General features: G+C 40.3%; 1 protein-coding gene across 1 annotated transcript; it reads left to right on the top strand.

Moving 5' to 3' along the window:
* The first annotated feature begins 297 nt into the window (after positions 1-297).
* Positions 298-10722, top strand: LRRC31 (leucine rich repeat containing 31). The gene is made up of 10 exons (XM_062499349.1): positions 298-310; positions 665-919; positions 1823-1972; positions 2054-2221; positions 4606-4773; positions 5655-5822; positions 6563-6730; positions 7814-7981; positions 9121-9288; positions 10403-10722. The coding sequence occupies exons 1-10, from the start codon at positions 298-300 to the stop codon at positions 10720-10722; spliced, it is 1746 nt and encodes a 581-aa protein (XP_062355333.1).
* The last annotated feature ends 566 nt before the right edge of the window (positions 10723-11288 follow it).

Here is an 11288-nt window from a genome sequence, read left to right as displayed (position 1 = left end):
GAGATCGGATCTAAGCTGAGACATCATCGGAGCATTTAAATGGACTTCTCTGCCCCAGGAACGGCAGACTTTGGGACAGAGTACAGAAGAATAGAGGCATCAGGAAAGAGCCCACATCTTGTGCAGAGCTGCTGCTGTCAAACTGATGAAGACAGAAACTTAGGAGAGAAAACTGCACTGGAAGTTCCTATTAAGGAAAGGAGTGAGGTTTGTTTGCGTGTCATGGCTCACCTATCCCACAAACCCTGAAAGTGCTGTAAAAACTGAAAAGTGTGAAAAGGATCCTCAGGTGTACTCATGGAAAAGACAGGTATGTTCTTTGTCTAAAATAATGCCTCTCTCCTCAGGAAATCACAGTCAGGGAAAGCAGGATTGCTCTACAGCTCAGTAACTGTGCATGTACATTGAGGTACATTGGTTTGTATAATTTTTATATTTCTAAGGAATACAGCTATGACAACACGTTAATGCCAGCCAGATTTTAAACAGTGCCTCAGCTTTTTGTGATTGTAAGTGCTCTACTCTTGAACACTTCTATCATGGCTATCATCTATGGTTCGATGGAGGTAACAGTGGCAAATTCTCAGTGCATCAGCCATCATGAAAAAAGGTAAGCAAAAGTAAATGTTACTAAATCTAGTTCTGTCTGCTGATCTCCTGAAAGATGACCAGAACTGCCAGGATAGACATGAAGAGGACAACCCAAAGAATTCCCCATTTGACTTTGTTATAAAACGGTTCCAAGGAAAGAAGTGTGCTCCTGAAGAAAGGAAAGAGCAGCCCTCAGCCATCAAACAATTCTTCAAAGGCTTTGACTTTGGGAAATCTGAAGGCAAGGACAGAAGGGAAATTGAAGAAACAGAAATAAACAATACTGGAGCTGATGATCAGAGTGAAAAGCAAGATCCCTCTGTACAAGGTAATGCTGGTACCATGAAACACATATGTATATGTATATATTTTAATTTCATAGAAGATTTTCTTTTTTCAGCTGTTGTTTTCTTGCTAGCCAAAATCCTACATTTGCTGCCCACATTTTATTCTCTAGCCAGGATTTACTTCTGATTGGAACATTATCAAGGATGTACCTTCTGATTTGATAGGTGCTAAGCAAGGAGTTAGACCCATATTGCTGAGGAAGGGTAAAGCTTTTGGGTGACTTCTCTGTTGGTCTCTGTTGGCAATGTGAGAGTCAGTGCTGAAGTCAGCTCATTAGTTCCAGAGCTTATTTGGTTTCAGAACCAAGCTTTGAGCAGTAGCTTGGCTTGTTGTGTTTAAGATGGGTCTCTGTTCTGCTGTCCTGCTAAAGCAGTCTGAACACAGCAGAAGCAGATGTTTCCTATCACTTGGCACTGGGCAGGGGGAGGGGAAGAGAATGGGAATCCCTCATGGATGCTATTTTGCACACACAAGAATACTTTTTACATCCACTCCAGAGAAAATGGAGCTGTTTTTCAAAAGGAGATGGAAGATGAAGCTTAGAACCCCATCCTTTGTCCTAAGGGGTCAGGGTCAGTTTGGGGAAATGATAGGAGGGGAGCTACTAAGAATGGATTGCTATTTTCTGTAATTTTTTGCTTTGCAAAGCACAGAAAAGCAGAAACTGCCTTATACACATGTATGAAAATGCAGCAGGAGATTTGTACTGATTTGATCTATAGTGATCTTATCAGGTTGTTGGTCCACACTGATGAAAAATAGAGCTTGCTTTATTGACAGATTTAATTCATTTCCTAAAGTCTTCACCTGGCAGCCTCAGGCAGATTTTACACCTTGTATTTATTAGCAGAGGTAACCAGGGCCCTATTCCTTTGTTGCTCAGATGGACTTTCACATCTCACTTCTGAAGCAGAGACACCATCTGGTGAGCAAAGATTCAACCAGTTCATGGAGAAATTGGGAAAGAGACCCAACAGCAAAAATCTGGATCTAAATAACTGTGCACTAAATGCAGCAGATATAACAGAGCTGGGTAAATGCACATTTCATTCAACTAATCACTTCCTGTATTTCTTTAAATTTTATTTGCAAAAAGCTTTTTCTTTCCTTACAGCTTCTTTACTGCCATTTCTCCCAGAGCTGGAAGAGATCAGCCTGTCCTGGAATGGTTGTGTTGGAGGGACTTTGAAAGCTCTCACTGTCCATCTTCATCATGTGAACCTGTTAAAAGTCCTCCGACTTAACAACTGCAGGCTGACAGCTGAGGATGTCATCTCCTTAGGTACAGGATTTCATTTACATTTACTTCCAGACATCTTGGGGCTAATGTAATCCATCTCATCTCTTCCTACATCCTACTCCTGCTGTGAAACAGTAGAAACTTGGGCTTATGGGTGACCTCACCCCTTTAGGTAGCTCTGCAGAGTTCATTACTCCAAGTGTGAAGCTTTCACACTCAGAAGGGAAGAGAATCCAGTCATATTTGCAGGAAAGAGTATTTTTAATTTGGATTACTATTTTTTGCCTAGCAGCAGAGTCAATCACAATAGGGTCAGCTTAGGTGTTGGAGCTGCAGAACAGGTGAGGGCTCACCATGTAAACCTCAATGGTCTTTTGGGAGAAGACTTAAAACCTGAAGTGCTGCATCAGAGCTTTATGACTTGGTGTTTTTGCAAGTCTGGGAGAAGTTTATTCCTCTGCTTACTTCTTTACTTGGAGTGCCTGCACCCTACTTTCTGCAAGCATGAGATGTAAAGGTTTTTGAGGTGGTGTTGCACACTCAGGTTCTGGCACAGAGTCACCTGTGGGCCTTGAGTTTACTTTGGAGTGGATCTATGGTTGGTATTTAAAAGAAAGGCAAACACAATCAATTAGGAATTATAAAAGTTACTGCTTATTTTGTAAATTCTGAAATGGATCTGAGTCGTAAGTCTGGGGTTGTTTATGTCATTCATATCCAAGCCTTTTCCAGGAAAGGTTCAGAAATAAAATGACATATATGGTGATAGATCAAAAGCAATCTCTTGGAGAGGAAATAAGCATCTCTACAAAAGTGGGTGAAAATAACTGCTCTGTTTCTGATGAGTGTGAAATCTGTATTTAACTTTCTAGTATTTTTTTCAAATTTATTTCAATCTTTTTCCAACTCTTCTCAGAGATTTGGGGTTTCTTCTGAGTTATATTGGTTATTTTTCCAATTGATGTATTCTGCCAGGTTCTTCAGTGCTGTTTACTTCTGAGTTCAGTTTAGCTTCTGTTGGGACAGACACAAAATTGATCACAGAACCTGAATTTCCAGTCAAAATGTGATGCCCTTGACACGTGGAATAGCAACAGTCAGTTTGCATTGATTTTGCCTGTGATTTTGAAAACAACCTGTGTATTTAGGCCAATCCTGGCTGTGTGACCTTGTCCACATCTCTCTGCAGAAATGTGGCCTCTTGTGGACTCAGCACATCCTGCTTAGAAATCAATATCTGAAATATAACCATAATATCCACCTGTTTTATGTGATTGCTCAGAGCTCAACTGTGAGAGGTGATAGGAAACCATTCCTGGAGTTATATTCCTTTATTTATCTTCTGGGAGGAAAATGTGTCTGGAAATCTGTAGTTCACATGTCAAACAGAAACAGGCTATGCTGTACTTCTCAAGTGTAGAGCTTAGCTCAGTATTTAACACTGAGGCAATAATTTAAAATAAATGCAAAAATAAAAATTAATATGTGTGCTTTCCTCTCAAACCTTAGGGGAAGAATTATTTTTCTATTAAAAATCTTTGGTGAAAAATTAATTATGAAAACCACACAGACATGAAAGGGTGTTGCCATTAAAATACAATTCTCAATTTTTAGACTTTAGATCAAAAAATTGTGTCTGACACTTTGAAATTGCTTTTGCATATGTCCAGATTAATTGATCTTTCTTGGGAATTTTATGCAAATAAGATCTGCCTCCCTCCTCTAGAAAGGAAGTTAGGAAGCTGGATTTTACAGTGGGATGTTAGTATTGCAAATAAGCACTAACACAGCTCACATTGCCAGGCGCGCCAAGTCTCAAAAAGGCTGTTTTTTCTGAATGTAGTAAAAGTCAGTTCTGTCCGCCTTGAAATCACGGGAAAGTTAGTTAGAGTCAAAACAATGCTCATCTTGGTTTCTGATGAAGTGACTCAGAAATTCCTGTCAGAAATGAAACTTTCATGTTTCAGAAATAGTTGTGACAGGAATTCTTTCATTCCCTCCAAAATGACCTGTGGACACAATACAGAGGATGTTGGAAATTTCCCAAACAAAACAGAGCAGGACTCCACAGGACAGTAAATTCAGACTTGTCACTTGTATTGATTTCCCTCTAGACTGGACTTTCTGGTCCCAGCACGGGCCAAACAGCCTGATGAGGGTTTGGGAACATGAATAAATTTCAGGTTTGTGTGCACTGCAACAATGACTTGTGATCTATGTTGCTCCTTAGACAGTGTGTGATTTTATACAACATTGCTGCAGAAGTAATAATTCATTTATTTAACAATTTTCCTGGCAAGACATTAATCATAAAGTAATCTGAGTATTAAATAGCTAACCTTCCTCTTTAATATATTCCAAACATGCATATTTTTTTTGCACTGAAATTGATACATAGAATAAATCATTCTAGACTTCTGTTGCAGGAGAGGCATTTGAAATTGTTTCTCAGCTTGAAGAACTTGATTTATCATGGAACAGTAACATAGGTGGAAAACTATCACTGCTGACAAAAAAACTTCAAGAAGGATGCAAATTAAAATGTCTGAAAATTACGGACTGTAACCTGACAGCAAAGGATGGAGAATCCCTTGGTATGTGTGTCCATTGAACTGGACTGAGACCGGCTGCATAAAAATGAGCTTATTTGACTTAGATAATGGCTGTATTGAACTCAATACCAGTGAAAAGTTAATTTATTTCAAGCTCTGTGTTATAACAGTATTTATGATGTGGGGATTTAAAGCACTTTCTTCCAAAGAAAGTTGTTCTCTCTAATCACATGAGGGAGGGTTGAGAAGACCTAAACCACAGTCTGGCTGCCTCAGTGGTCCAGGGTTTCTGGAGCCTTTGAGACCTTCAGCAAAAAATGTGCGCCAGAATTTCCAACACTAATGGGATTATTATCTGCTTAATTAAAATTAAGCAGAAGAATATATAATTAGCCATGGGATTGGAAAGAAGGTCTGAGGATTGGGAATTTAGGCTGAGTTGGCAACCACTGACCAACCTTCCCTTCTGTCCTCTCACCATAGCAGCTTAATCCTGAGTGGTCTTTTTATCTCATTGTGTGTTTTGAAAGGTGTTTGCTCAGAAAAGAGAAGCCCCATGGCTCTCATCTCCACTGCAGGAGGAGACCAATATGTAACAGATATTCCTATATATTTTCACTAGAAAATTTTCTTTCCCTTTGTATTTATGCTTTTTATTCTTCTGTATTATTCTAATAGTCCTTGTATTTTTTTCACTTTTATAAATGTTTTCAAAGATTTTCTTGATTCCTATCCAATATTTATTTTACTGTGTTGTTTAGGTAGAACAGGAACTTAGCAAGTCTAAACCACACTGACAGGCAAACCCTGGCCACATCTTCCTGTTTATCATGGTGCTGTATTTTTCTAGGGTTCAACTGTATGTATTCTAGACAATTACCAATTCTAGTTTTCTTTTTCTTTTTTTTTTTCTCCCCCCACAGCTGAACTTCTAAATGTGATCCCAAACCTAGAAGTATTAGATCTCTCTATCAACAAAAACATTGGCTGCAGCATGAAGGTTATTGCTCAGGACCTGAAAAATGTGCCAGGCTTGAAAGAGTTAAACTTGCACATGTGTGGATTAAAGCAAGACAGCCTCCAGGGCTTAGGTTAGACTTTATGTTCAGAAAACTTTCATTCCAACTGAATTGTACATCTGAAAACCATTTAAGGCAATGAGGTGGGATTTTGCTGATGGTTTGGCAGTATTAATGGGCAATCATTATTTGCTGTTTGAGGATTGGTAAAAGACTACAGGGCCTTTCAGCAGGATCTGAATTTATCTGCCCTGAGCTCAAGCTTGTGAAAGTCAGTGGGGAAAGTCACCCTCCACACCAGTTATCTGAGACACATCTCAGGGTTGTGACTCCCTGGATGTGCTTCCTCTATCCCCAGACAGAACATAGACAAGGACACAGACAGGCCAGCTAACTTTTAACAACCTAATCCTGTTTTCCAAAGGAAACCCAAATTCACAGTTAAAGGAGTGTCCAGTGAAGCCACGTGGAATGGGATTGTTATCTCTGTCTCTCCCTAGTGGAGGTGGCAAAACAATTGGCATTAATGAGCACATCCAGCAGTAATTCCTGCAAAAGGCTGAGGATTGACTGGATGTGAGGAATGAGGTGGCCTCACCTTCACCTGCTCTCCCAGAGAAGAATGGAGCTGCATGGACAGGGAGGCTTTGCTGCATTACTGTGTGTCTGCTGTGATTATACACTGAAGCTTAGCCAGGAGCTTTGCCTGCAATAGCTTGTGCAAACTTTGACATTGAAGTAAGTAGATGCCAAAGCTCTTACCTGGGCTGTTGTGGCAGCCAGCAACCAGCTTGTTCCCTTTTCCATTTCAGACACTGCTTTACAGCACCTTGCAGAGCTAAGGAAATTAGACATCTCATGTAACAGAGAGATTGGTGGTGGCTTTAAAGCCTCAACAGCTCATCTGGCCAGCTTGAGAAATCTGGAAGTCCTTGATCTTCACCAGTGCTGTGTTACAGAAGAGGACATGACTGTTTTGTGTAAGGACACGACTGTTTTGTGTAAGGACACGACTGTTTTGTGTAAGGACACGTTGAGGAAATACATTAAGGATCTTGGTTTTGCCTTCTGAAAGTATCTCAAAGACATAGATGATCCTTCCTGGCAGAAGAGCTGATTTCCATACTTTTTTCATCAGGCAGCTCTGAAAATGCAGTGTGGGGGACAGCTTTCTTGATCAATATGTAATGTTTTTTTGCTGAACCAAGGGAAATCTCAGAGTGTCTGATCCCATGTGGAACTAAGGACCTGAATCTGCTGTGATTCAGACCCACAGTGGGAACATGGGAACTGCCACCAAGCACTGCTTTTCTTGGATAATCAATAATTTAGGAAATATCCAGGGACAGTTCCCCCAGTGGTACAAGTTGGATGGGTCCATGGTGGGTATGTGCATGGAAATATAACTGCCTAAAACTCCCTTGGTGAGCTGCACACCAAGTAGAGGGTGATTTTAGGAGATCTTGCATTGCTGCTGCTGTGTGCTTTCTCCAGGTTGAATTGATGCAGCTATAAACACTACTATGAAGAAAAAGGCACTTCCCAATCAATTTGTGAGACAGTTTATTTTTCTCTCTCTGTTATAATAACTTTGTTTTTGCTCTTAAAAACAACAACAACAAAAAAAAATCCCCTGACTCAAAGCCTATATTGCCCACATCCTATTTTCCATGACTAAGAAGATGACCTGAAGATGATGATGAAGCTTTAGGAAATATTCAGTATTAGCAATATCAACCATGATTTATTTTAAATTTATTTTATAATAGCGAATAATAACATTAAGACAAAGAAGTTTCCTTGCTTCACTGAGAAAATTTCCAGGAAGCCATGTTCTCACAGGCTTCCACATAGTATAAAATACTTAACTTCTGAAACAGTTTTACTGAAAATGACAGGACTATTTATGGCCTAAAACATTACTCATCATGAACTTGTGTGTAAAAACCTGGCCTTGACTTTTGGATTGATTTATAAAGACAAGAAATTATGTCAGGCGAATATACAATTACACATTTGTTATGGATCAGTGACTGTCTGATAAATATTTCATGTTTTTGTAGCCCAAGTGATACCTTTACTCTCCAGTCTTCAGGATCTGAATTTATCCTCAAATAAAAATGTAGGACTCTCATCAGATCCTCTTCTGGGCAGGCTCAGGTTTTTACCGAAGCTGAGATCTGTGACCATCAGCAATTGTGGCTTAGGTGAAGAGTCCCTTTCATCACTAGGTAGGAATGTTTCTTTAAAATGTGCACATTCTGTGTGTATCCCTGTTGGACAAAGCATTCCCTTCTCCTTTGGCTAAACTCCGAGGATCATGGTTATATTATATCTCAGGTCCAGAGTAAAAATTCCTGTGATGAAACCAGTGCTTTGTGGGACCAGGCTGCAGGGGAAGAGAATTCTAGGGCTTCCTCTACTATACCTGAGGGGATGAAGTTCTCTTAGTCCTTTGCCTGATAGTGAGCTTTTATATACTCCTTAATTTTGGGGGGAAAAAGAAAAATGTGATTTTATGTTCTGCTGTAATCACAGTCTGGGTGTTACACTTCACTCAGTGGGGTAAAGTTTTGACTAAGAGTTTTCCACCTCACTGCAGGTGAAAATTTCAGTAGAAACTTTTTGGGGTCAAGTTCAGCATGGAGCAATGGAGGAAATGACTGCCGTGGTGGAAAAGATATTGCACAGCTGAGAAGAAAAGTCCAATATAACACAGGATATGTAAATTCAGCCTCTTTTGCCTACTTATTGTAAATCTCTGTGGATTAGTGGCCTTTGATAGGTGTTCCATATGGCACATGAAATCTTAGTACAGAGGGATCTCTCACTGTGTCTTGTGCACTTGTTTCTCATACTGTTTACTTGTGACATTAAACCTGGAGTAAGACTTGACTGCCTCCAGCAGTAGCAAGCTGGTGAGAGGTCCTTGCAGAAAAAGTGTTATGTTTATGTCCCTACAGTTAGGTAAAAGTGACACCGTGGAAATCAGAGCTGCCAAAAGATACAAAGCATCTCACCATTAATAGTGAGTTCACAGCTAAAAAACCCACAGAATCTCTGTCTTTAAATTGATATAAAATAGTTTAAAAGCAAACTGTTAAATTAAATTAACTCAGTGTGACAAGACCAAGGCAATAATGTGAATAGAAAGACAAAAACCCCTCTCCATACAGTCCTGATAGATTCTATAGGCAGAGCCTTCTTATTTTCTTTTGCCTGACTTTTATTCAGATAAAAGAATTCATTTTTAAGCACAAGCAATCAGGCTGTTAGGATCCTACTTACGGGTGAATTACAGGTGAGGTGTCTGTTGAGGCCATGTTGTTTTCTCTTAGTAAGCAGAAGTTGCTGGTCTTAATCTTTTCAGCTGAGACTGCCCTTCACCTTCCTGAACTGGAGATATTAGACCTTTCTTGGAATAAGTGCGTTGGTGGGAACCTAAAGCTGCTTTTGGGAGCACTAAAGCTTGCAACGGAGATTCAAGTGTTCAGACTGAGCAGCTGTAACCTGGTGGCTGAAGATTTGGCACTTCTAAGTAAGTATAACATGGTATTTACTAGCACTCAAGGAACCAGGGCATTCAAGCCACAATTCAGAAGGTGCTTGTTGCCTGAGAGCAAGTTTTTGCATAAATCAAATGAAAACATGAAAAATACAGGAGTATTTTCCCCACAAAGGGCTTTCATTTTTCTGTGTGTCCTGGACTTGCCCAGTGGAAAAGCTGAAAAGGCTAAAATGCAAAGAATCTTTAAGCAATTTTATGTATTAATAAAAAATAATTTAGAAAATGTAGGGTTTGCATCTGTTTTTTTTTCAGATGCTGTTTTACAGCTCAGTACTTTAGAGAAAACATCGGTGCTGACAGCCAGGAATACAGGCACTATCAGCTCCCAATCCATTAGGTGGGTTTCTGAAGTCAGACTACTGGGGAAGAATTAAACCAGAAATGTTTTCAACCACCTCTTAGCAGCTGCTAAGAAATACTGGAAAACGGGAACCTGATAAAGGAATAAATTCTAGGATCTTTTTAAAAGCTTGTTAGTTTTATACTCATCCTTGTGATTCTGTGGGCCTGACTCAGGCGTTTGAGTGTCTGACATTGGCAATAGCTGTGTGACAACTGTAAGGCCCTGGAATGTGAAATCTGGTGAGGTGAAGCCCGAATACTTTTGGCTTTAAAAGCCATCACCCTTGATGGGTGTCTCCTTTGCCAATCACATGTCAAGGGCCCCTTTAGGGTATATTTGGCCCTCCCACAGTGAGAGGTGGCTGTTGTAGTCAGTCATGCAGCCTCACCTAGTTTTGCCTTCCTGTTTCTAAATCTCCCTGTAAAGCCTGTCTGCCTTTTACAATTGGCACTTGATGTAACCTCCTTCCACCTGACTCCAAGGTTGCCACACACTTTTAACCTTTTAAGTCAATACTTTGTTCCTTTTGAACTGCCTGTGCTTTAAGTGTTATAAACTTCTTCAGCTGTTATAAAACTGTCTTTCTGAGATCAGCACCAAGTGGTTTTATGTTGCTGAGGAGTTAAATCTTGATGTTTGACTGCTGAAATGAGGTATTAAAATACCATTCTCTTCTCTGAGAAGCTTTTAAAGCAGTTACCAGGATTTATTAGTTGTGTTTGTGTCTGTCATCTCTTGCAGCATCCCTGAGGCAAGATGGCCATTTAGCGAGGTTGCAGAAGCTGGATTTGAGTTATAATAACAACATCTCTGATGAAGGCTGGGCTGTTTTCTGCCAAGGTTTAGGAGCATTCAAGGAACTCTCAGAGCTGGATGTGAGCCTCCGGCCGTCGTCCTGCCGGGACTGTGGGCCATGGTTCAGGGAGCTGTTGACAGCACTGACACAGCTGCCAGCCTTGGCAGAGCTGGGCATGCAAAGATGGACCCTTTCAGAGTCGCAGAGGAAGCAAATGGAAGGCTTTAATCAAGACAACAAAAGAAACATTCGTTTTGACTGTTGATGAAGGTTGGAGGTGTGGGGAAGGCCTTTTGGGAGCAGCACATTAACCAAGCATTATGTGTCTGCCTTAGCAGACTGCAGTTTTTAATAATCTCTGAAACAGTTTCACAATTACAGAAAACTGTTATTTGACATTCTGCACCATAGATCATTCAATTTAATAACATTCTTTCAGATTCTCTGGGCCATACTTACATGACTTAATCTTCATGCTGTGAATACTGCCACTGCCCACAGAGCAATGCTGGGGTCAGAGGGACACGCTGCAGGTTTGGCCATGGAGGGAAGGGCTGGGCTTTCTGTTAATGCAGGTGGGTGGGCAGTGTGAGTGTGGCCTCAGAAAATACCTCTAATACGAAAATATTTGAAACCTCCATGTTTTAAATTTTAGTTTCTTCTCTCTCCAAACTTTTGCCTCTTTGTGAATTAATTAAATCATAACTGTGAGATTTGGCATCCATCCCAACAACTCAACATTATACATTAGTCCAGACAGGAGAATACAGAAGGAGCTGGTCTGCCTCTGCTCTGGCTCTTGATGCCATCTCATAGTGTAGATGAGTCCTG

The sequence above is a fragment of the Cinclus cinclus genome, chromosome 10, assembly GCF_963662255.1.
Source record: "Cinclus cinclus chromosome 10, bCinCin1.1, whole genome shotgun sequence".
NCBI classification, from domain to species: Eukaryota; Metazoa; Chordata; class Aves; order Passeriformes; family Cinclidae; genus Cinclus; species Cinclus cinclus.
The sequence above is the reverse complement of the archived record's forward strand: the minus strand, read 5'-3'. Positions and strand labels throughout refer to the sequence as shown.